General features: G+C 41.6%; 1 protein-coding gene across 4 annotated transcripts in view; it reads left to right on the top strand.

Moving 5' to 3' along the window:
• GABRB1 (gamma-aminobutyric acid type A receptor subunit beta1) overlaps positions 1-25541 on the top strand; it is a 246551-nt gene that overhangs the window by 206198 nt on the left and 14812 nt on the right. For 2 of the 4 annotated variants that reach the window (XM_075930483.1, XM_075930481.1), the window contains exons 6-8: positions 18306-18443; positions 18536-18688; positions 20675-20910. In XM_075930483.1, the coding sequence (XP_075786598.1) occupies positions 18306-18443; positions 18536-18688; positions 20675-20910 (527 nt within the window). Of the gene's footprint in view, positions 1-18305; positions 18444-18535; positions 18689-20674; positions 20917-25487; positions 25502-25541 lie in introns of all 4 variants that reach the window. The other 2 variants (XM_075930480.1, XM_006111940.4) reach the window with 2 other exon arrangements.

Below are 25541 nucleotides of genomic sequence, written 5' to 3'. Positions count from 1 at the left end.
TTTCCCAGTGGGCCATCATCCAATGGTCCATTATGTCCACACACCGTTGCCCCTTACTCTGAGCGGCTCCGTGTCTGCTCTGTATGCAGCACGCAGAGCCCGACCCGCCGCCTGCGCCAAGTGCCGGACATGATGCAGAGGGCGGGGCTTGAGGGGCACGCAGGGGTGACATCATGGGGAAGGCCGGGCCTATTTTGATTGCCAGGACACTCCTGCCTCCGTCAACCCTGGCTGTGCAGGGATTACCTCTGTAGACAAGTGCTTTCCACTCTCCATCTCTATTCAGGCCTTGGCCCTTCTGCTAGCATTACTAGAAGTCACAATAGTACCAATTCCAATAGTGTTTTCCATGAGGTGAACAACAGTATTCTGGGACCCAAGTGAAAATTGAGTTAAATATCAACTAATTTCATAGAAGATACCCTACCACCATCTGGTGGCAGTGAATTTTGATCAATATAATTATGGCCTATTCCCTAGGGCAGTGGTCACCAACCAGCAGATCGGGATCTACCTGTAGATCTTGGAGCCTCTGACAGGTGATCCTGACTGCTTTGGCCAGGAAGCTATCAAGCACTGGCACTTCAGTTGCCCCTACGCCCACTGTCATGCTGCTCCTACTCTCTGCCTTGGAGCTGCTCCCTTGGGAACCTTCTGCTTGCTGTGTAGGGTATGTGAGGAAAAAGGGGGGGGTGCTGATGTCAGGGTGTCCCTCCTCCCCCCACTTCTGTACCCTATCTCCACCCAGAGAGAAGGGGATGGAGGGAGATTGGCAATGCAAATCTGTCACACTCACACACTGTGTGTGTCTCGGTCATTCTCACACACACACACACTGTCTTTCATCCTCATGTCCCAACCCAAAATATATGTAGGGGTGGTTTTACTTCTTTAACTGCCTGCAAAGTGTGTTATTTTTGGGTTTTGACTGGTCTGTGCATTTCATTATTTTCATTTCTCTCTTACACTTAAATGTAATTCTTTAAGTGTGAGTTCTAAAATGCCTAACCTGGTGTGGCTGGAGTCATTATCCCTGTGGTAATTGATGCCTGAGAAAGGCAGAGCAGGGGGTCTCCACATGCGGGCCTTGCTTGCAGACACAACTCCTGCAGTTCCCATTGATCAATAATGGGGAACCATGGCCAGTAGAAGCTGTGGACTCAGTGCCTGTAGGGGAGGGGTAGCATATGAAGCCATTGCTGTACATGTTAACAGCTCTCAGGACTGGTGCAGGGCCAGGGCAGGAGTAAGCCTGCCTTAACTCCACTTCACCGCCATCTTGAAACTGTCTCAGTTAAACAGTGCCTAGCCAGATGCTGCATCCTGAACCCTTGTCCCAGTCCTGAACCTCCTCCTACAGCCAACCTCCTGCCCCAGAAATGAGTCCCCCTGCACCCAGACTCCTTCCCAGAGCTTTCACCCTGAAACCCCTCCTGAAACCCCTCCCACACACCAAAACCAGCGCCTGCACCCCAACTCCTTACCCAAGCCTGGTGAAAGTGCGTGAGGATGGGGAAGGAAGGGGCATGGAGTGAGCAGGGTGAGGTTTTGGGGAAGGGGTGAAGCAGGGGCAGGGCCTCAAAAAGGGACGGGAAGGAAGCCGGGCAAGGGTATTTGGCTTTGAGGTAAATCTTACATTGCACTTAAATTGCAAAAGTGATTTTGTGCTTTAAAAGGTTGCAGACCACTGCCCTAGAGCCATCATTTCCTCATACTGCTGTCTTAAACATAAATATGAATCTCTCTGCTACTGAAAGCCCAAGCCTTTCCCTAAATTAGGGGTGGCCAACCCGTGGCTCGCGAGCCACATGAGGCTCTTCACCCCCAAAAGTGCGGCTCATGAAGCCGCTTCTGCACTCTCCCCCCAAACACTCCCCAGCTCCGCCTCCCACGGGTCCCCAGCTCCCCTGTGGTCACCAGGATAATGATGCAAAATGGCGCCCAGGATGGTGGCCATCGATGGGAGCCTGATATGGCCAAAAAGCCTAAGCTTGTTTCTTAAAGGGGCAGCCTTTTTTTTTTCCTAGGGGGGGGCTTTCCTTTTTTTCTTTTTTGCTCAACAATTCTGGTGCGGCTCTTCGCATTTTTTCTGCCACTGTTTTGGTTCTCTTTGTTAAAGGGGTTGGCTACCCTTGCTATAAGTCATATTGTTATCTGAGAAGAATTCTAAGAAAACTCAATGTTATTCAAACTATCTCCTTTCCTTCCACTCCAAGCCACACACAGCATCACTTTCTGTACTTGAATTTAAAGTTTAGTGCCAAAGGGTCCAAATTTCATTGAAAACCCCGTGCAACAAGGGTAGTAATTCAAACTTCCGTATAGGCAGGTTTCATGTTAGTCAAGCAAGAGATACAGAGTGGAACTTGTGCAGAGGCTAAGGATCAATAAGGAAATTTGTCCCCAATCCTGCAGATCTTGGGGCTTCTCTGTGTGGAATGCTTTCCTCCATAGTCCTCTCAGTGCACCCATCATTCTGGTATCTAGTAGTGTAATCCACTAGACACAAAGTTGCTGTTTTGACTTACAGAAAATGTGAATTATTATAGCCTCCCGCTAAGAGTTTTAGTTCAAGCTGTATCAAATTTTGTTTCAGCTCTGAAGACCTCCCAATTCAATCCCATGTTGACACACAAGCTGGCAGTAGCATGGCCAGCTTGGGAACATGGTGTCACCAGTCCGTCCGTCCTCCCCCCCCCCCACACACACACACCTTCCTGTGTATGGCCACATTCTGCTCCTGTTTCTAATAGGGTAGAACCCAATGTTTGAAATTAACATAGCTCTGAACAGCATTAGTCTCTCTCTACCTGTTAGCCTAGTAAGGCATAAAACTTTCCATTATAACCTTTTCTTTTCACTGGCTTCTTGTCATTTTTATCCAGGTTGAATTACTAGATAGTATGTTGTATTCTAAAGATTTCATACCCCTCAACTTCTTGCTCTCCAGCTCTGTGCTTTACATTTGACCTCATCCCTTTTAAAAAATTGCAGCAACCAACAATAACATGAGCATCAGAATATAACCAGAACTTCCACCCTCACCTCCAAACCTCAGCCTCATTGTGCAGGTATTTGGAATGTTTCCTCTTGACATGCAGTACAACAGAGAACCGCATTTTTATTTTTCTTCCATTGTAATTTTGCAAACTTTCCCCACTGTTGCTAACACCAGCTTTGCTTCACTGCTGTTAGTAATGCTGGGAGACCTAGTGTAGATGAATCCCCCAGCATTGCAAACACCATGCTTATTTGCCGTACTTTGAACTGAGTTAGATGAAAAAGGTGTTTAAAACCACAGTGGCTCATCTACAGAGGGTCTCCCTTGCTAAGTTTCTCTAGGATACACAATGCTAGAAAAGAGCTACTAGCAATGGGATTCTCCCCCATGAAAACAAGTTCTGATTTATCTAGAATTTATGGCCCAGCAACAGCATGACTGCACACAATAAATGTCAGGAGAATATGACAGTCTAAAATGGGAACCAAGAGGGCAAATGACAGGGGGAAACAATGATTTCTATCTAATGTGTATTATATAAAGCAGGGGTTCCCAAACTTTTGTACTGGTGACTCCTTTCACATAACAAATCTCTGAGTCAGGTTATATACTTAACACCATTAGAAATACCAGAGGTAAGGCAGAGTTTTGCTGGCCATGTAATAGCCTCACAGTGTCCTGAGGGGTCCTAACCCCAGTTTAAGAACCCCTGATATAAAGAGAGGAAGCTTTTGAAACAAGGGATAGAATCAAAGGGCTAGAACTTTGGTATATATTGGAGTAGCTCCATTGAAGTATATATTGAAATCACTGGAGCTATATCAAAATTACCAGTTGAACAGCTGGTTTAAAATTTGTAGGAACTAATGGGTAAAGATTACACATATAAGGGATGATTTTTAAATGTCAAGTGTTCATCTGTGCACAAACATTGCATACACAACTACCTCAGTTACACACAACATCCACTTGTGCAAGCATAGAATCGTAAGTGTTTCTAATAATGAAGCAAAACATTCATGCCTGGTTTGTTTAAAAATAAACATCCAACAAAATCTGTCAATATCACTGCAGTTAATCTTAGAAGAGTAAAAATCAGAATGTTGTGTTTGAAAGGAATTTAAATAATGGACCATAACTGCAGAAAGGTTAATTGAATGTGAGAAGGGGAGAATCTTAATTTTCAGTCATCTTATCATCTGGGTTATGATGATAATTAAAGTCAAGTCTCTTCACTGATAAGCAAAATGTGAGAACAGGACTTTAAAAATAGAGTTTACTTAAATCAATTATTTGCAAAAACTGAAGAATTAAGAGCCTTGGAGACCTGGTTAAAAGTCAGCCTAGACAGGGCCATAGAGCAAATATGACTTATAAAGGCCAATGATAAAACTGACACTAATTTAGTCAGCAACAGATCATATCATGATACTGCATTCCAAGAATACATTGTGTGTGCACAGGATTGGTAATAGGAAATTGCAGCAAGAACAATATTAGATATTTGTCTGCATCTTGAAAAGGAAAGAGGAGCCAGTAGAGAAGTTATGTACTTGGGAAACTTACAGGGGAAGAGAATGGCAAGAATGTAATTAAGAACATCGGGGTGTTGATAAGAGAGGGGGGCATCCCTCATACTTGACCACCTTAATAGATTAAACAATATCAGTATGTAGGTGGTCCTGGCTGTCCTCTTTCTTATATTTGTCAGTTTTACACTGGTGGCATGTCATTGGAGTTATTGACATAAATCCAGTGAAATGGCATGATCCATGGAAATATTGGGTCCAATGTAATGTCACAAGTGTTAAAATTTGTATAAATCTCCCAAGTATCAAGAGTGTAGCTTAAATCTTCTGCTATTTAAAGTTTCCATCTAGAGCTCCAGTACCATGATTACACCACCACACAGGGCTAAATCTACAAAGGACGCTTAGATTCAGCATTACAATTCTAACTTTTAGGCACTTTGATGCCTAATGGAATCCACAGTCTTGAAGTGGGGTGCCTAAGTTAGCCAATGAGAAATGCCAAGAAGAGGGGTGAGTCGTAACTCTTGCCCTTCAAAGGGACTTAAGTATCTAACTCTAGACCAGAAACAGATGCCAACCTCTACTCAGGATTCATAGCTGTGAGCCCCCTTCTCCTGGAATCAGGTTCCTGAATACTTTCTTGCAAAAGTAAGTAGGTGGAGGAAGGGGTGCACTTTTTATTATTTTAGTCCCACTGTTAGAGCACTACCCAGATGTGGAGATCAAGAGTCTAGTCTCTTCTCTCCCACTCCAGTATAAAGAAGGAATTTGAACTTGGGTTTCCCCATTGCTGACAGTGTGTCCTCAAGCCACTAGACTCTGAAGTATGTTGGAGTAGCTCTCTGTCTCCCCTGTTCAAGCAGTTTTACTGTGTATCAATACTTATATTTGTGTCAGGCAAAAGCCAGCATGAGAATGACCCTATAACCCAGTGATTAGGGCACCCAAGAGGTGGGAAATCCAAGTTCCAGCCTTGCTGTTACCATGAACTATTAATCATTCATGCACAATGGAATGGCTTCAATAAGAGAGTGATCGCAGCCAGCCTCTAGAGCACCCTCTAGCCCAGTAGTTAAGACACCTGCCTAGGAGTGGGGCAACCCAAGTTCAATTTGCAGAAGGGGGAATTAAATCCAGCATTCCCATATCCTAGGCAAGTCTTCTAACCTATGGAGTAAATATTATAATAGAGGCACCAGCAACTGGTGAGATAGAATGTAGGCACCTATATCCCTTTGTGGATCAAGCCCTTGGAGTCTCTGACCAGATTCCCATAGTTCTAGGTGTGAACAGACAGTAAGCCTAGATCCAGATGCTATGAAGTAGTAATGGTTACTGTGGTTTTAACAGACAGACATCTTACAGGATGTGATATCTGCAACTGGAACATCACACAGATTATATTTGTTTGGTGTATTATTGTTCAGAAAGCACACTGTCTCGTTAGGTAACTGGATACTAATTTCCTTGTCAGACTCTGGCTATGTGCCCTCTGTCAGCATCTGTTTGGGACAATGTTGTCCCACATTCTGACTCATGTCCTCAATTCCAAAACTCCATCTGTCATTAGACATTACAGAAAGTCTTCCATAACATCAACTGGCTCAAGCATCTTAATGAAAAGAGTGCATGATGCATTCCATGTATTTGTTGATAAATAGCCAAGTCATAATATAAATCTCTGAGCTGGCAAGGAAGCAGTTAAACTTATGTTATATAACATAACTTGGGGCTTCTGCTTTCCAAACGGAACCCATTAAAGTCTTTGATTTCTTTAAGGGAATGACAGTGTTGTTCTTTGTATCAGAATATGAGCCATTTTCTCCCAGTGGCAAGTGCTTTGAAATGTATTAATGGCAGAATGAAAAGACGCTTCATCTTCCTGTTTCAGGATGGATACAAATGGAAATATGGTGGTGGTAACTGAGTAAAATAAAAATATATTGTAAAAATGTAACTGGCAACAGAGATCAGATTGGGATAGTCTATAGAATTCCAAGCAAAAGAGCAATGACAGGAAGTATGGTTTGATGAGTGAGACACTGGACAGGGCCTCAGGAGATCTGGATAAGTTTCTTGTTCTGCGACAAAGCAAGTACATCTGTTTGTGCCTCAGTTTCCCATATGTAAAACAGGGACATTAAATACTTCTGCTGACTGATTTGTCTATTTAGATTGTGAGCTCCTTTGTTGCATGGCTGTAGAATGTGTGGCACAGCAAGTCTCAGTTAAGCATTACTTTGATAAAATATTAATGCAACAGAGGTAAATGTAGCCTGATGCTATTGTATCAGGTGTGGGTCATGGTTGTAAGTGGTAGAGATAGGGGAAAAAAGAAGCTGAACATATCAGGAAATTAAGTAATATCTCTAGTAATATCTCATATGCTGTCTCATGACAACAGTAAAACTCTTTCTATAGTAATTGTTCTTGGAATAGTAAGGTTTGTACCATGCCTTCTTTCTCAGTTTACTTAAGCATAGTTACTTTTTAGACATATGGTGCTTGTGTCTATATCCATGCAAAATAACTCATATGCTGATCGAAGAAACTGCAAGGATGCTGTACTGATAACACTGCATTGCATTGACAATGCAAAGATACTGTATAGCAACAATACAGTAGCTTTTATTTTGTCTAGATGGTTGAATTTAAAATAGTCACATTAGTGACATTCAATTATATTATTTCTAGAGAGATAATGGAGCTGGAAAGATTTTTCTCGCCAAATTAACTCTTAAAGAAGGCAGGAAGTTTCAGTACATCTGTTTTTTCTGTAATAGCATATTACTTTCTAAACAGACTAATATATTTTTCATTCTTTACACAGAGAGTATCAAAACAAAGATAAAGTATCAAAACTCAGTGAATCATTAATATGAGGTAGCCTGTTACAGATGTCAGTGTAAAAACAGGCCACATTCTCTCTGAAAGTATCTAGGAAGTTTGTTACACACAAAATTAAATGTCTATATGTAGCCTCATGGCTAGTTACAATTTCACATATTAAACTACAGGCAGTCCCCGGGTTACATGGATCCGACTTACATCGGATCCCTACTTACAAACGGGGTGAGGCAACCCCGCACTAGCTGCTTCCCCCCAGCAGACCAGGGAGACGCGAAGCTAGCGCCCCCCCGCAGCAAACCAAGGAGACGCAGAGCAGCTTTTCTCAGCAGACACCTCAGCTTGAGAATAAAGGACTGAGGGAAGTGAGGTGTGGGAGAATAAAACTGAGCTCTGGAGAAATGCTTGGCTAGAGTTTCCCTACAATATGTACCAGTTCCGACTTACATACAGATTCAACTTAAGAACAAACCTACAGTCCCTATCTTGTACGTAACCCGGGGACTGCCTGTACTTAAATTTTCATCCTGAAATCCTGCTCTCTGCAAATATATAACTGCTCTTATGCAAAATTAGTGAGAATAATCCTTTAAGGTACAAACTTTATACGGGTGAGTGATCCTAAATTCACACATAGAATGAAATGTTTGATTAAGTGTGAAGGATAAATTAAACTAGATCCCAAATCTTCAGTGACTGCATGGATGCAGCCAACTAGTTTCTGTGGCAAGCAGACAAGTAGCAGATCTTGAGTGCCCTCTTGTGCTCTGTTTCATCTCATAACATTTGTCTAATCAAAGAGAAGAAACATGACAATGATGGAATAAGATTTCTAAGTTTGTTAAATACTTGCAAGCCTTTAACATTTTAAATTAATCTTAAAATATGTCGTGTTCACATAAAGGCAGGCACTGTTATTCCCCATTTGGAAAACAACTCCTGGATGGGGGTAATGAAGATTTGTGATCAGAGTTACATATTCTGATCATGGGGTGCAGAATGTAATTGAATAAATAGGATTCAGTTAAGCTGTATGTGTACTGTAGTTAAATATTACACACATATACACAAATAAAACAACATATACATGCTTCAGATTCCCAATTTTTGACCTTTTTTTAAAAATCAGTTAAGGATTTGATTTGGCGCCAGTATGAATATTGCCTGAATATGAATACTTGTTTATATTACAAAAGAAAATCCTACCATTATCACAGTGACAGGTATTTGTGCAGGGGAAATCACACCATAGGCTATGTCTAGACTGCAAGCCTCTTTTGAAAGAGGCTCTTTCGAAAGATACTTTCGAAAGAGCCTCTTTCGAAAGAGAGCGTCTAGACTGCACGTTGAACTTTCGAAAAAGCGGCTTGCTTTTTCGAAAGAAAGCACCCAGTGAGTCTGGATGCTCTCTTTCGAAGAAGCCCTATTTACATTGAAGAACGCCTTCTTTCGAAAGAGGAACTTTCGAAAGAAGGCGTTCTTCCTCGTGAAATGAGGTTTACTGCCATCGAAAGAAAAGCCACGTTCTTTCGATTTAATTTCGAAAGAACGCGGCTTGAGTCTGGATGCAGGGGAAGTTTTTTCGGAAAAAGGCTACTTTTCCCGAAAAAACCCCTGAGTCTGGACACAGCCATAGAGAATACCTGCTGAAGGAAAGTGTACAGTACAGCAGTTCAGTGAACAATCCATATCTTTTAGAGCCATATTTAGCCCATCCTATACCAATTTTCTATTAATATTATGGCTATTCTGGACTTAGGAACATTAAAAGCATGGCACTGCCAGAAATAAGAGTTTATTGTTGGTTGCTAGCCAAAAACAGTAGCTGCTCCACTATATTTCTTATTTTGTGTCACTAATGCTATTCACCATCAACTGATAGACACATCCACTTTAATAAGGGAATACAGCAATTGAGCTAACACAGAGAATTCATTTTGCTTTAAACAGTACCCCAATTTGGTTATTTTCACTCTGTCTTGTTCTTTCCAAACCACAAACCTCATACTAAATACTAGGGCGTGATCCACAAATCCCTACTAATCTGAGTAATCCTGATTCATGACAGCAGTGCCATTGAAATACACATATATCATAATGTGTCATTAGATATGTAAGGCAACAGCACAAGTTGGACCTCATCACTCTGAAACATATAGGCTACGTCTACACTGGCCCCTTTTCCGGAAGGGGCATGTTAATTTCACCTATCGTAGTAGGGAAATCCGCGGGGGATTTAAATATCCCCCGCGGCATTTAAATAAAAATGTCCGCTGCTTTTTTCCGGCTTTTAAAAAAGCCGGAAAAGAGCGTCTACACTGGCCCCGATCCTCCGGAAAAAGCACCCTTTTCCTGAGGCTCTTATTCCTACTTTGAAGGAATAAGAGCCTCCGGAAAAGGGTGCTTTTTCCGGAGGATCGGGGCCAGTGTAGACGCTCTTTTCCGGCTTTTTTAAAAGCCGGAAAAAAGCGGCGGACATTTTTATTTAAATGCCGCGGGGGATATTTAAATCCCCCGCGGATTTCCCTACTACGATAGGTGAAATTAACATGCCCCTTCCGGAAAAGGGGCCAGTGTAGACGAGCCCATATTGTCCACCAGAACACACACATCACATATTAATGATTACTGTTATCCGATAGATCTCAATCAGAAAAAGGACACTATGAGGTAGGCTATTATACAAAGTCCCTGCCCAATTACTGTATTAAGCCAATATCATGCCTATTAAGGTTGCCTGATAGATATTTTCCATTCAAAGACTCTGATTTCAGTTTCTTTGAACTTTGGGCTGAACTTTTCCATACTGGGTATCTGCTTCCAGCTGAAACTCTTTGGAAAATGAAAACCAACACAATTTGGCTATTTTCAAGATTGAGATGAGGAAAAAAAATCTTAGAACATAAGAACAGCCATACTGGGTTGGACAAAAGGTCCATCTAGCCCAGTATCCTCTCTTTCAACAGTGGCCAATGCCAGATGCCCCAGACGGAGTGAACAGAACAGGGAATCTTTTGTCATAGTTGATGGATTTCCATTCCAAACAGCTAAATGTAGTGCCTCTGTGACTAGGTAATCTTTTGTCCAGGTCAAAAAATTCTGACAACCTCTTCTTTCAACAAAAGAACTGAAGTTTACCAGGAGGTAGCCTTTGTGTCAGGAATGTACCTTTTTCTGTCCCCATAGAAATCCACCAACATTTGTCCAAATAAGCCTCAAAATCTCAATCTGCACATCAGTGGAGTAAGTTTCTGATATTTTAGTAGCTAGATCATCCAATAACAATGTCTACATTGATCAGGATTGGCCATGGAATTGCAGCTCTGGGCTGCTGCAGACTATACCAGGTCCATGATGTGGTATAGGTGTGCCTAACGTAGTGAATACAAGCAGAGAGAGGGTAAGTTTAGAAGATAGGATACACAAAGAACAAGTTAAAAATCACTTAGGAAAGTTAGATGTCAGCAAGTCACCAGGTCCTGATGAAATGCATCCCAGGATACTCAAGGAGCTGATAGAGGAGGTATCTGAGCCATTAGCTATGATTTTTGAAAAATCGTGGCAGACAGGGGAGATTCCAGAAGACTGGAAAAGGGCAAATATTGTGCCCATCTATAAAAAGGGGAATAAGAACAACCCAGGAAACTACAGACCGGTCAGTTTAACGTCTGTCCCAGGGAAGATAATGGAGCAGGTAATTAAGGAAATCATATGCAAACACTTGGAAGGTAATAAAGTGATAGGGAATAGCCAGCATGGGTTTGTGAAGAACAAGTCATGCCAAACTAATCTGATAGCTTTCTTTGATAGGATAACAAGCCTTGTGGATAAGGGAGAAGCGGTGGATGTCATATACCTAGACTTTAGTAAGGCATTTGATACGGTCTCGCATGATATTCTTATTGATAAACTAGGCAAATATAACTTAGATAGGGCCACGATAAGGTGGGTGCATAATTGGCTGGATAACCGTAGTCAGAGAGTTGTTGTTAACGGTGCTAAATCCTTCTGGAAAGGGATAACAAGTGGAGTTCCGCAAGGGTCTGTTTTGGGACCCATACTGTTCAATATCTTCATCAATGATGTAGATATTAGGACAGAGAGTACGCTTATTAAGTTTGCAGATGATACCAAACTGGGTGGGGTTGCAACTTCTTTGGAGAATAGGGACATAATTCAAAATGACCTTAACAAGTTAGAGAAATGGTCAGAGGTAAACAGGATGAGGTTTAATAAAGAGAAATGCAAAGTGCTCCACTTAGGAAGGAACAATCAGTTCCATACATACAAGATGGGAAGCGACTGTCTAGGAAGGAGCATGGCGGAAAGGGATCTAGGGGTCATAGTGGACCACAAGTTGAATATGAGTCAACAGTGTGATGCTGTTGCAAAAAAAGCAAATATGATTCTAGGTTGTATCAACAGGTGTGTTGTAAGCAAAACTCGTGAAGTCATTCTGCCGCTCTACTCTGCACTAGTTAGGCCTCAGCTGGAGTACTGTGTCCAGTTCTGGGCACCACATTTCAAGAAAGATGTGGAGAAATTGGAAAGGGTACAGAGAAGAGCGACAAGAATGATTAAAGGTTTAGAGAACATGACCTATGAAGCCAGGCTTCATGAACTGGGCTTCTTTAGTTTGGAAAAAAGAAGATTAAGGGGAGACATGATAGCGGTTTTCAAATATCTAAAAGGGTGTCACAAGGAGGAAGGAGAAAATTTGTTCCTCTTGGTTTCTGAGGACAGGACAAGGAGTAATGGGCTTAAAGTGCAGCAGGGGAGGTTTAGATTGGACATTAGGAAAAAATTCCTAACTGTCAGGGTGGTCAAATATTGGAATAAATTGCCAAGGGAGGTGGTGGAATCTCCCTCTCTGGAGATATTTAAGAACAGGTTAGATAGACATCTGTCAGGGATGGTGTAGACGGAGCTTGGTCCTGCCTTGAGGGTGGGGGGCTGGACTCGATGACCTCTCGAGGTCCCTTCCAGTCCTATTATTCTATGATAGGATATTACACTAAAAACTACAAGCTTTGGAAAGACAGGCTTGCTATGACACCACCTCCATTCTTCATGGGCTCAGGCAGTATGGAAGAAGAAATTGTATGATTCAAATGCAAACTTAACAAGAGCTGGACCAGTGGGACTGGGGGAAGCAGGAGAATTAGATTTGATCAAGGTAGCCTCAGAAAGGAGATGGGTGGGAGAGACTGAGGACTGAGCTGGGACAAGGGGAGAGACTGGGAATGAATGGGCAAAGAAAAAGGAAGTGAGAAGTAGTGGGGAGGGCAGGAGAGACCACTCTGGTAAATAGCTGAGGTGCAGAGGGACAACTGAGATAGAATGACAGACTGAGACAAGGAGTCAGATAGCAGAGACTATGGTGGCAAAAGTAGGGATGGAGAATGTGGGAAAGGGTGGTTAATTGGAGACCAGGTTGAAGAGAAAAGCAAATTGGAAGAGGAGCCAGAAGAGGGAGAACTGGGATTAACTGGGCAAGGAAAATGAGGCTGGCATTGGGACAATGAATCCAGAGAGGTGATACTAGTGCTTTCAGGACACAGAGACAAGGGCCAGAATGAGAAGCCTGAGGAGCAGAGACTGGGACTGGCTAGGTGAGGAAAATGGAACTGGAATGATGAGCCAGGCATGGGGGAGAGAGAGAGAGAGAAATAACTGGTATAAGGGGTCACACTGAGAAACAAGGGGCAGGAGAGTGTGAACACTAGAGCACATTCCCCTCCATAGCCAGCAATGAAATCCAGGCTTCCTAAATCTCATTCTCCCTCTGTTGTCGGCAAGTATCTATGAAATCCGCTGGCAAAATTTGTGTTTATCTTCTTCCAATGCAGGACCACCGTCAGCTATCCTATTAGCACAACTGACAGATCTGTGTGGTAGATCTAAAGATTGCTCTTTTCACCAGTCTATTAGCTCTCACCAGGGATAGGAGACACCCAGGTTCAAAGCCCTTTTCCAAGCAAAAAGGGCAAAACAAAAAATTGCCTGAGCTCTAACAAATATGAAAAGCGTTGTTATCCATGTGTCCCTTTTGCCACATCCCCAAACCAGTCACTTCTAAAAAGCTCTTCTGCCATTTTGTTATACCTATCTGGCTCCTGAATTAAAAGGGATGGCTTTGTTTGTAATTTCTCTCTTGCTTACCATTTTTAAATGGTAAAAATACTCCTCTGAAATCTGCAGTGCCTAAATTAGGAAAGAAAATTTATTAAAAAAAAACAATTAACAGTGGGTTAGATTGTATCTTTGCCATCTCTGTCAAGTGACTCACATCACAGGTAGCAGCTCTGCACCAAATGCAGACTTTGGGGGACAACTGCAGAAAGCAACTAGCCAGAAATTCCAGCTGTTAGGCCTAAAAGCAGGCAGAACCGGAGACTGTTTTTGGACTTCATCTGCCATGCGCTGATTGGCTATTTCTTCCGTCCTTCACCATTCCTTGCAGTCTCTCCACTTCAGCACTCCTCATACCTGCCTCCTTGCCCTCTGCCGCCCCCACCTCGTCCTGTTTAGCTAAACCCCTCCTAAGTAAACCCACCCCAGAAATAACTATGGAATTAACATATTTGCCATCATTACATTGTTCATGCTAGTTGTGTTATACCCGTTCCCCCACCCTACTTATTTGGGTATATATTGTCTGTTTCCTTGGATTCCCCTTACATTGTACTTGAATTGCAAACTCTTTGGAGCTGGGACTTTTGATTTGTGACTGGATAGTGCCTAGCACAACAAGGTCCAGGCCCACAACTACAGCTCTTGTCCAAACTACATTCCTCTTTCGAAAGAAATATAAATGAAGACGATCGAAAATTCAAATGAAGCATGGATTTACAGTCTTGCACTTCATTTGCATAATCACGTGAGAACACTTTTTTGAAAAAGGGTTTTTTGAAAAAGGGTTTTTCAAAAAAGAAACCACAGTCTAGACGGGGGTTTTTTGGGGGGGGGGAGGAGGGAAGAGGAAAGAATCTGTACACCTTATTTTTTCAGGAGTACGGGTTCTTTCGAACGAGAGTTGTTGTTTTTTTTCCCCCCAAAAAGAACCCTGTCTAGACTGTGGGTTTTTTTCAAAAACCCCTCTTTTGAAAAAGCACTCTCATGCAATTATGCACATGAAGCGCGAGATTTGTAAATCCACACTTCATTTGAATTTTCAATTGGCTTCATTTATATTTCTCTTTCGAAAGAGGAATGTAGTTTAGATGTGTCCTCATACAGATACACACATAACAGTAACCTGAGAAATAACAGAACAGAACCTTAACATGTAAAAAGGTTCTTTAAGTGTAATTTGTAGAGCAGGGAGGAAGTGTCTTTTAGGGAAGGAACTGGACTGGAATTGGGGCATCCTGGTTCAGTTCCCAGCATTACCATTTGGCCTTGGGTAAGTCACTTAATTTTGTGGAACTAATTCTAGAGTAAGGTGCCACTCAACGTGAGCAATGAGGGTGGCTGCTGGCACTAAACCATCTGTAGTCCGCATTACTTTTTAATTAGCTACACCTACTTTCATCTGTTAGAGCAGAGTTATAATATATTCTATCCCCTTCATTCAAAACCATTATGTCTCCTTCACCTTTTTACACTTGTGCAGATTAAGTTCACCTTTTAAATTAGAATTTCCATTAGTCACTTTCTAGCATTATCAAACCACCCTAAAATTGTCATTTGGACCTAGCAGTAAAGTCTGAAAAAATGTATGTAAAATGAACCAAAGAAAGAGAAACTGCTATTTTTAGACATTTCGGCTGTGTCTACACTGGGCCACTTATTCCGGAAAATCAGCCGCTTTTCCGGAATAAGCTGCGAGCTGTCTACACTGGCCCTTGAATTTCCGGAAAAGCAACGATGCTCTACTGTACAAAATCAGCCGCTATTCCGGAAAAACTATTCTGCTCCTGCTTGGGCATAAGTCCTTATTCCGGAACACTGTTCCGGAAAAGGGCCAGTGTAGACAGCCCAGTAGTCTTTTCCGGAAAAAAGCCCCGATCGCGAAAATGGCGATCAGGGCTCTTTTCCGGAAAAGCACATCTACATTGGCCACAGACGCTTTTCCAGAAAAAGGGCTTTTCCGGAAAAGTAGCCTGCCAATGTAGATGCTCCTTTTCCGGAAAAACTGAAAACGGAATAGTATTCTGTTTTAAGCAGTTCCGGAAATTCATGCCAGTGTAGACACAGCCTTCAGGTTTTTTACAGAAAAAAAGCAAGCACAGAGACACACAATATTTAGCTTTTTCCAAAATAGGGGTCTTCTCCACCCCACCCCAGACCTGTATTAAAGCCAGTTTTACCAGCAGATGAAGAGTCTGATCAAGTAATGTATCAAGTGCTCTTAACACCCACTTGAAACCTATGGAAACCAATGGTGCTTAGCAGTGTTGCATGACAGCCCTAAAACAGGAGATCCCTAGTAACTATGGGGTCACTTGAGTGATGTTCAAATGCGCAGTGGGAAGCCAGCAATTCTCTCTCATCTAAACAGCTGTGCTAAACTATCTGGAAGCCATGCAGGTGGTGAGCAAAAGATGGTATTCAGTAGTTCACAAATAGCTAAGACATGTTAGCATTTTCCTTTGTTCAATTCATCGCAAATATTTGCATCAAAAGATATTTACTAAGCTGTCCCATGAGTCAAAGAGCAAGCTCTGAGCACTCTGGCTTCTTTATTGTTGCTAGGGAAACTGCACCTACCTGAACCATGTATTTAGCCTTTAAGAAGACTAGGCTACAGTAAGGCTCTGTAATAGAAAAATTACATTTTTCACTTTTCTTTCTAAGTAGAAAATATACTGTTAACACACCTAAAATATGTTTTTAAAGCTTTATATGGCAAAGTAGCCACCATGGCAAAAGCGCAGCTAACTGTACTATAAAGTCTGAATTCAGATATAGGGTATCGTTTAAATTAAGTCTTATCAAATATTTACCTTTTTCAGGAAGACAACTACTTTCCCTCTGGAGAAGAGGGGAACCAATGACCATATGGGGAAGTCAATAACAATCCCAGTATGGTTCCTGATCCCTTTCTGGAACAGCACAGTTTACTCAAGATAATTGCAAAAGTTCTAGAAGAGAGAGCTTCTTGGCTGCAACATAAATATAAAACCAAATCCAACTGATATGTATTGCAGTTTCAGAATTCAAAGTGTAGCATGTATCGAAGAAATGAACAAATGACTTAAACACTCAGGATTAATTTATCAGATGCTTAGAAGGCATTAAGTGACTCCAATAATAAAAAATACAACTACAAGATATGGCATGAAAGCAGCAAAGTGTCCAGGTAGGAAAAAAACAAAACACAGGACTAAATTTCACAGGCCTCACTCGGCTATGCAGGCAAGTAAGGAGGCATAAGAACTCATTTGATTACTTACTTGGTACTCCAAAGTGTAAGCAAAGTAGAGGGAAGTGTGTGAAGGAGACTAGGGCTGCCCTGATTTATCAGCCAGAGTAGTGGGCCAGGCACAGAGAGGATTTATTTGCATTGCACCTGGGAATGAGCCTTCCTGCTCAGGTAGAGAGACCAAAAAAGCTGCAGTGTTGATGCAGCAGCAGAGGCTCAGGCTAGGTGAGCTCAGACCCACCTGACCCCCTGAGTTTAGGTACTAGTGCAACTGTATTTGCCCCCCACCTTCCTTGTGCATGTGCATTATGATAGAATCTTTAGAACACATACTATTTTTCCCCAGGAGCCCAGCCTCATTTACTGCACAGAACAGACAGAGCTCATTTAATGAGCAGCTGTTCAATATTCTGTTTCTTTGTTATTGCTCAGTGTGTGACCCCAGGCCTTATTTATTTGCACACTATTCAAACCTTGCTCTAAAGATGGAGCTTTTCATTTCCTTCTGGGTTTTTCTATTGTGCTCATCACCATAGTATCTGAATGCTTCACAAACAATTAATTTTCATGACTCCCCATATGGCGTAGGGCATTATCCCCATTTTACAGATAAGGAACTGAGGCACAGAGATTAAGATGAGAAAGGTATCTGCTAACCTTGGATTCCCAATTAAGACACCTACAGCCTGGATTTTTCAGAGTATTTAGCTTATACAACACATTTTGTTCAAGGCACAGCTTCCGTTCACTTTAGCTATAGATGTGAGAGCTCAGTACTTCTGCAAATCAGACAAGATGTTTCAAGCTGGGTGCTCGGAAAATAAGGGCACAGTTAGTGGTCACTTGTGAAAAGTTTGCTTTCAGTGACTTGGCTGGCATGACAACAGAACCCCTGTGACAGAGGCAGGGATTCTCCAGCATTCCCCTGCCTTAACCATGAGGCTGCCTTTTCTCTCCTCCTGTAATCCCCAGCTTCATTCATCACACACCAGCCAACCTCCATAATAAAGAAGGCCTCCTTCATTGCACAGCCTTGATTCATTCCCAGAGCAGGTTCATTCAGTGCACTAAATGAGGCAGGGGTCCTATGTTAAAAATAGCATGTGATTACATAAAGACTACACTATAATGTACAAGGAACTAAATCATTTCCTAAACTATTCTTGGAAGTGGCTGAACCATTTCTGGTGAAGCTCTCCAAAAAATGTAGCCTGCAGCAAACACCCTGCATACAAATTGTTAACTGAACAATTACAGTTTGGCAAAATTGTAAGTACTCAAAACAGGGTTTAATGGGACAAGCTGGGAAAACTTAATTACAGGCAGTACTATCAGCTTTACCCCTAATCTTTCTGTATTTTTCTTTATAGTCTTCTGCATATCCATTCTCTTACATATTGCCTTATTAAAAAGCACATTGAACTCATGTTTCAAGTAGCTACATTTTTAAAAACAAGCATTCCAAACCCAGAATAAATAGAGGATGGCTTCTTCCTTGTTAAAAAATATGGTTTAAAAAATCAACTGACCAGAGTGAAATTATGTTTTGTTGTTTTAGATGGATACACCACTGATGATATTGAATTTTACTGGAATGGAGGGGAATCTGCAGTAACAGGAGTTAATAATATTGAGCTCCCACAGTTCTCAATTGTGGATTACAAAATGGTATCAAAAAAAGTAGAATTTACAACAGGTGAGCACTGAGCATCACAAAAACTGCACCTGACACAGAAATGGAAAACATTGAATGGAGTTTTCATAATGTCACTTTCGTCCTTCTTTCAGGGGCATATCCTCGATTATCACTTAGCTTTCGGCTTAAACGAAATATTGGTTACTTCATTTTGCAAACCTACATGCCCTCCACGCTGATCACAATTCTATCGTGGGTATCTTTTTGGATCAACTATGATGCCTCTGCTGCAAGAGTTGCCCTAGGTAATTTATTTTCAAAGCTATTAAAGTGGCTTGAGTACTGATTTGTAGAAGTCAGTATGGCCCCATTGAGTTCAATGGGACTATCTTGCTTCACAGTGATTGAAAACTTGACCTTGTGTTTCACCTATATGCCAGCTCATATGGTGATACCATGCTACCTGCTACAATTTTATCTGAGCAATCAGAAGAGATCCTCAACATCTTACCATAGTTTATAAGGACTATCTGTGGTTTAAGCTTATATTTTTTTCAAAGGCTAACTGCAGTAAATCGTGTTGTTCCTAGTCTCATTTAATTGGAGCTCATTATGAATGAATGAATCCAGAGCTATTCATTAGCTATATTAATGGCCTGTGATTAGAACAAAATAGAAAATGGTTTCATTCTCACAGACCAAACTAAAAATTTAATCACATTGTGGTTGATAAATTACAAAACCATGAGCTGGAAAAGTTTAATCTCATAGAATAAAATAATCCCTTTGAAGATTAATTAAGGGTACATTTACACAGCAATGTTCTTTTGAGATACCAGAGTATCCCAAAATAGCTATCCTACGTCTTCACAGCAAGTACATTATTTTGGGCTCACTATTCCGACGTCCCTGTAAACCTCATTCTACGAGGAATAATGGATGTTTCGGAATAGCGCTTTATTTCAAAATTTAGCGCTGTGTAGACAGCATCAAATGATGAAATCAACTATTTTGAAATAGCGTCAAAATAAGATATGCGAATTTGCGTAGCTCAAATGCATATCTTATTTTGAATCATGGTGTAGTGTAGACACATCCTAAGAGTGCTCTTATGATGGAACCTACCTACACCAATGCCCACCATGCCATTTTGGAACCTCCATTTATCCCCTCAACTCTCTACCTTAGTCAAAATTACTCCTATTAACTTCCCTCTAGCTAGGATACTTACTCTGACTTGAAGAACACTGGTTAATTTAGTTCCATTATATGGATCAGGCAGGATGGCTACTTTAAGAATCAAGTTAGCAGCATTCTCTCATCTGTCTTCTCCATAACATCCCTGGTTCTGTAGTCACTACATCAGCCAGCACTGAAATGTGCCTTTGTAAACCACATTTCCTTTGGAAAAGGTCTTAAGTGCCCCCTGCCTCCCTGCAAAAAACAGGGAAATCTACAAATGAAACTGGAGAAGAATAGAGTGGTCAGGTAATGAACTGTCCCTACCCCCATGGAAAATGTAAGGTGGTTAGCCACTGAGGCCTGCAAAAATTGCAATTTAATATGTCACTTAATGAAGGCATCTGCTCTTTCAAATTTCCCACTTTCCACTTCACTAGCTCCCTTCACAACCAGTTCATGTATATAAACCTAATATGTTGCCTGATAGACTGTCCTGATGCCAGTAATATTTTTTGCTAGCTGACAAATGCATGCCCTTAATGGTTAGGAATCTCTGATGAAATAAATAAGCCAGCTATGTCATAACCCTGTTGGCTACGTCTAGACTGGCATGATTTTCCACAAATGCTTTTAACGGAAAAGTTTTTCCATTAAAAGCATTGTGGAAAAGAGTGTCTAGATTGGCATTATAAAGCACTTTTTGCAGAAAAGCGTCCATGCCACTCTAGACGCGGTTTTGCGCAAAAAAGCCCCGATCGCCATTTTCGCCATCGGGGCTTTTTTGCACAAAACAATACCGCGTTGTCTACACTGGCCCTTTTGCGCAAAAGTATTTGCACAAGAGGGCTTTTGCCCGAACGGGAGCAGCATAGTATTTCTGCAAGAAGCACTGACAATCTTACATGAGATCATCAGTGTTCTTGCAGAAATTCAAGCGGCCAGTGTAGACAGCTGGCAAGTTTTTCTGCAAAAGCACCTGCTTTTGCGGAAAAACTTGCCAGTCTAGATGCAGCCAATGTGTTTGAGCGATGATTCAGCTTTTATGCCTTCAGTGTGATGAAAAACATTTCAGAGTTTCCTTGCCAACTTTTTTTTTTTTTACTTCACAGGAATCACAACTGTGCTGACCATGACCACAATCAGCACTCACCTCAGGGAGACACTGCCAAAGATTCCCTATGTAAAGGCAATAGATATTTACCTGATGGGGTGCTTTGTGTTTGTATTTCTGGCCTTGCTGGAATATGCCTTTGTAAACTACATATTCTTTGGAAAAGGCCCTCACCGTCAAAAAAAGGCAGCTGAGAAAGCTATTGATGAGAAGGGCAAACCAGAGATGAATAAAGTCCAGGTAATTGATTCAAGCTAATATTTCATGTATTTGTATTGCTAATAAGGCAATGTGCCCATAAGAGAAAGCATTAACAAAAAATTTCCAAATAACTTAGTATATAATTATCATTTGTCCTGTCTTCAACTGAAATATGGTGCCACATTGCCCCTCAGTACCAATGAACTTGTCATCCTCATTGTACTACTTGACCAGGAAATATATTTACCTACATTCACCTGTTGTCCAAAACCATAGAGAGTGACCTATTATGCTACATGACAACACAGTGCAAGATGTTGCCACCCACCATGTACTCTACAAAGTTACCCCTACACTGTTAAGGGCATCTGCCACCCCTTTACGGATTGCTGGCTGGAGATGCTGCCCATACCTATGCTGCTTTCAGATGAGATGGGGAAACAATAAGTTAACAGGGGCCAGCTTCAAACACTCACCTCTGCTCAAACCTCCCAAAGCTATTCTGAGCCAGGTGGAAGGTGGACAGTGAGGGTCCATGTAGAAAACAGAGAAACACCACTTCTCCAGCATCAGCCCTGGCTGTGAGGACCTGGTACATGAGCAGATAACACTATAGATGGTCTATGGAATGAAGGTAAGTTTCATTTTTTTCCTACAGATTTGGTGATATAAGTTACATATTGCAGAGGTTCACTGAAACCTGTTTAAAATTTTCACTTTGATCATAAACTAGCAGAGATATTACAAAAAATAAGTGTGTTTGACGATTCCTTAATTGATCAATTGTCTTCTGCACACTCTAAAAATATGCCTGTGACACACAAGCATTTAAATTAATTGTTGAAGAGTTCCATAGATTCATTATTTTATTGTTGTATTGGTGACTGTTGACATACAACAAGAATAATCCTGAGTGTCCTTTTGACCTGTGGTATGGAAAATACAGATGTTCTAAGGGGGACTTTGTTTTTCAGCTTTACACAGGAAAAATACGTGATCAGAGCTGCAGATGGGAAGCTGAAGTAGCTCATCTGATCCCTAATCTGCAGAACTTCCCCATCTCTTTCATATTTCAGCGATGCCCTAATGGTTGGTACCAAAACACCGGAAGCTGATTTTGGAGGATAAGAAAGAGCATCAGTAAGTATTGTGCAATCACAAGATGTGACTTCTTCTGCCATATTGACCCATGGCATATATCCGTGTTAGTTGTTTACAGTGGTGATTGTTTACACGTAACAGTTTTTTTTCCTCCTTTTCTTCAGGTTACTTCTACCTGAGATGTGGCCAACATAAGGAGGATGAATTTCTCCCTATGGCAGATACTATGCCATTAGATATACTGAGACACATGCAATGAACTGATTATGAAATTGAACCAACACATGGAAGACAAACTGGATGCAGATAATGACCTAGTAATGTTCCACATATGGTGTTTTTTCTTCCACAACCTTACAGAGGAGGAATCCAGGACCATCATAGCCATATTTAAATGTACCATTTAAAAATTTGTTTTATTTAAATATTTGTATACATGATGGAATTTTTTCTTCATTACAAATAAGCTCTCTCTGTTCTTGGTTCTATTTTTGATTATAAAATATTTTAAAAGTTCTTTATCTCTCCCTGTCTTCTTATTGTCTTTTCATGAAGAGCTAGTTATAGCTTTGATATCTGGGGGAAAAGGTGTAACCCATGTGTAGGGTACCCATACACAAGTGTACATTTCTATTTGTACATGAATAATTGTTTAAAAAACTTCTAATGATGTCTTCTCTTTGAAGACGTGGTCATATTCTAATAATCACAGACACAGAAGACCCATGCCTGGCCTTGGTCAGCCAGCTTGGGCTGCAGGTTTGTAGAACTGCTATGAAGACCTCGGGGCTTGGGCTGGAGCATGGGCTCTAAAACTCCATGAGTGAGGAGGGTCCCAGAGCCTGAATATCTACACAGCAATGTTATCGCTCTACAAGCCTGCATCAGCTGACCCATGCCAGCTACAGCCATGTTCCTGGTCTTATCACAGTGTAGGGGTAGACTGCAACACCTTTACATATTGATTATAATGTGACTGCTTTTGTGCATAACTACACATCATTATGAGTGAGAGGCTCAAAAATCTAAACTTTTGTCTCCTAAGTCAAAGGAAAAATTATGTCCTTCAGGCATTTATATGAAATGGATTAATTTCATTCACTCTAGACAAAATTGAAAGCTTCTGAGACTAATCGTCTGACAATAAATTTAAATGAGAGAACCATATTAGATTGTTCTTATAGATGTCTGAGTACCTTTTACAGCCATCAGTGGTATATTTTGAATGTGTGCATTACTTGCAGCCAAAACTATTTTGGACTGTCTTTCAGTGCTGTTTAAAAGTCACAAAGCATAATACCGCATTCACAGGGCTCAACAAAGTATTGAATCTGCTCGCCTGTGGCAAGTAGATTTCAGCCGGGCTCCCCGTTTATTTGCAGCATGCGCATGCGCAATGTGGGTCTTGCACATGCGCAGTGCGGGGCTGGCGAGCAGCTTTCGCCGCCGTTCGTCAAGCCCTGCGCATTCAGCATCCTTTAGATGAATGTACTAGCTTGAGTTTCTTCAATCTTTACTGAGCAGAGAGCCCAAGGGATTTCACTGATGAAGATTCATGTATATGTGAGTTAAGTCTTAAGCTGCTTCACTGCAGCTTTCTTACAGGCTTTGTCTACACTGCCAGTTTTTGTGGCAGATAATATGCTAATGAGGGACTCATTAGCATAAGTCATGATATCATTAGCATATTTTCTGCCGTTTCTTTTTGCACGAGGGGTTTTTGCGCAAAAAGAAGCAGTGTAGCCGCTTGCACAAAAAGAAACGGCAGAAAATATGCTAATTATATTGTGAATTATGCTAATGACTTCTCATTAGCATATTTTCTGCTGCAAAAACTGGCAGTGTACATGTAGCCACAGTGAAAACAGAGTGGACTACAGAAATAGAAAATTTAGCAGAGACTAAAAACAATGTGTTTACTATATAGAAATATTCTATTGAAACTACATCCATTTGTTTGAAATGTGAAGGATATTTAAATTTTGATATATTTGTTTAGAAAGGCTAGTTAAGTAACAAGAGATCAGTTAGTCACGTTTTATAATTCTCTTTATATATTATCTAGATCATCTTCAGGTAGCAGCCCAACAATGTAACAGTACATTTCCATAGCCACTGTCATCTAACAAAAGTTAATTTAAATTCAAATAGTCACTGAATAGAGGATTATTAGCCCCATTTTATTAACTAAGACACCCAGTTTAACCAAGGTAACTACAGGACTTGAATAGCAGTCCTATCCTTTAATCACAAGAACAATCACTCTCCATCTGGATCCCATCCTCCACATGAACAGGCCCAATAAGTCACTGAAGATTTTGCAAAGAAGTTAAATTGCAGGTCTATAGGTATGTGCCAGATGTTGGGACTTCTGCAAATGTCCTTGACCTACTGTAGGAAATTAATCATTTACATTCATTCCTGAAAGGGCAAAATTGTTAAGCAAAATGTCAGCAATCCATCATTCTAAACAGCTTGATTTTCAAACATGACTGATGATTTTGAATATCCTAATGTGAGATGCCTTAAAGACAGGGTGATCAGATGTCCCATTTTTAAAGGGACAGTCCAAAGTTAAGCTCTCCTGCAGGTGCCTCAATATATCTTATAAGTCCCACGTTTTCTATCTGCTGCCAGCTGTATCTCTGCTTGCCAGCTGCCTACATATCAGTAGTAGGTGGGAGAGCTAGTGGCTGAGAGCCCTGCAGCCAGGCTTGAGCCCAGTAGTGGGGCTGCCATGTTGCAGGGAAGCCAGGAGCCCAGCAGCAGGCTGCCGCCTGGTGGAAACACTGTCTGAGGGGGAAGGGGGCAAAGCCAGGAGAAGCTGAGCTGCCCAGCAGCCCCGCTAAAGCACAGTGGGAACCCAACTGCTGGGCTGGGAAACTGGGAGTGGAGCTGACACCAGGTGGCCCAGCAAACAGCCGGTCAGCCTCACTGCTGCCTGGCAGAGCTGCCCAGCAAGGCTGGGAGGCAATGGAGCTGCCCCACGGGGCTGGAGTCCAGCAGCAGAGATGCCGCACAGTGGCACAACCAATTCAAGCAGTGGCTGCTCTGTGGAGCAGGGAGCCCAGCAGCGAGGTTGATCAGTGGTGGGGCTGCCACAGTGGGGCAAGGAGCCATGTGCCTGGAGAGGTTGGTGGCAGGACCTGGCTGGGAGATCCAGTGGTCAGGGATGGAGGAGAAATGATCTTCCCTGGTCTGGCAAAATCCCTCATCTGGGAACCATCTATCCCAAGGGTGCTGGACATGGGAGGTCCAACCTGTACAAGCTTTTGAGCTACACAGAGCTCTTCTTCAGGTCTGGGGAAGAAAGCAGAGAGTGTCTGAGCTAAGACCCGTTTAAATGAAAGATTACCTCATGTACCTTGTCTCTCTGTAGTTAGGGCTTTCAGTTCCACAAATGAGTCTCTTTTGGGGATTTCTTTTGGTGGTCGCCTATTTTTTCAAAATTCTTGTTATAGCTCAGTAATTAAACCTCTGCTATTATTATGGAATTTTTAAAAAAATAGTATTTTGATCTGAAGTTTAGTAGTCATTTCAGAGTGTACTAAAGATACAGGAGT

Source organism: Pelodiscus sinensis, chromosome 5 (assembly GCF_049634645.1).
Source record: "Pelodiscus sinensis isolate JC-2024 chromosome 5, ASM4963464v1, whole genome shotgun sequence".
Classification (NCBI taxonomy): domain Eukaryota; kingdom Metazoa; phylum Chordata; order Testudines; family Trionychidae; genus Pelodiscus; species Pelodiscus sinensis.
This window is presented reverse-complemented; position numbering and strand designations above follow the sequence as displayed.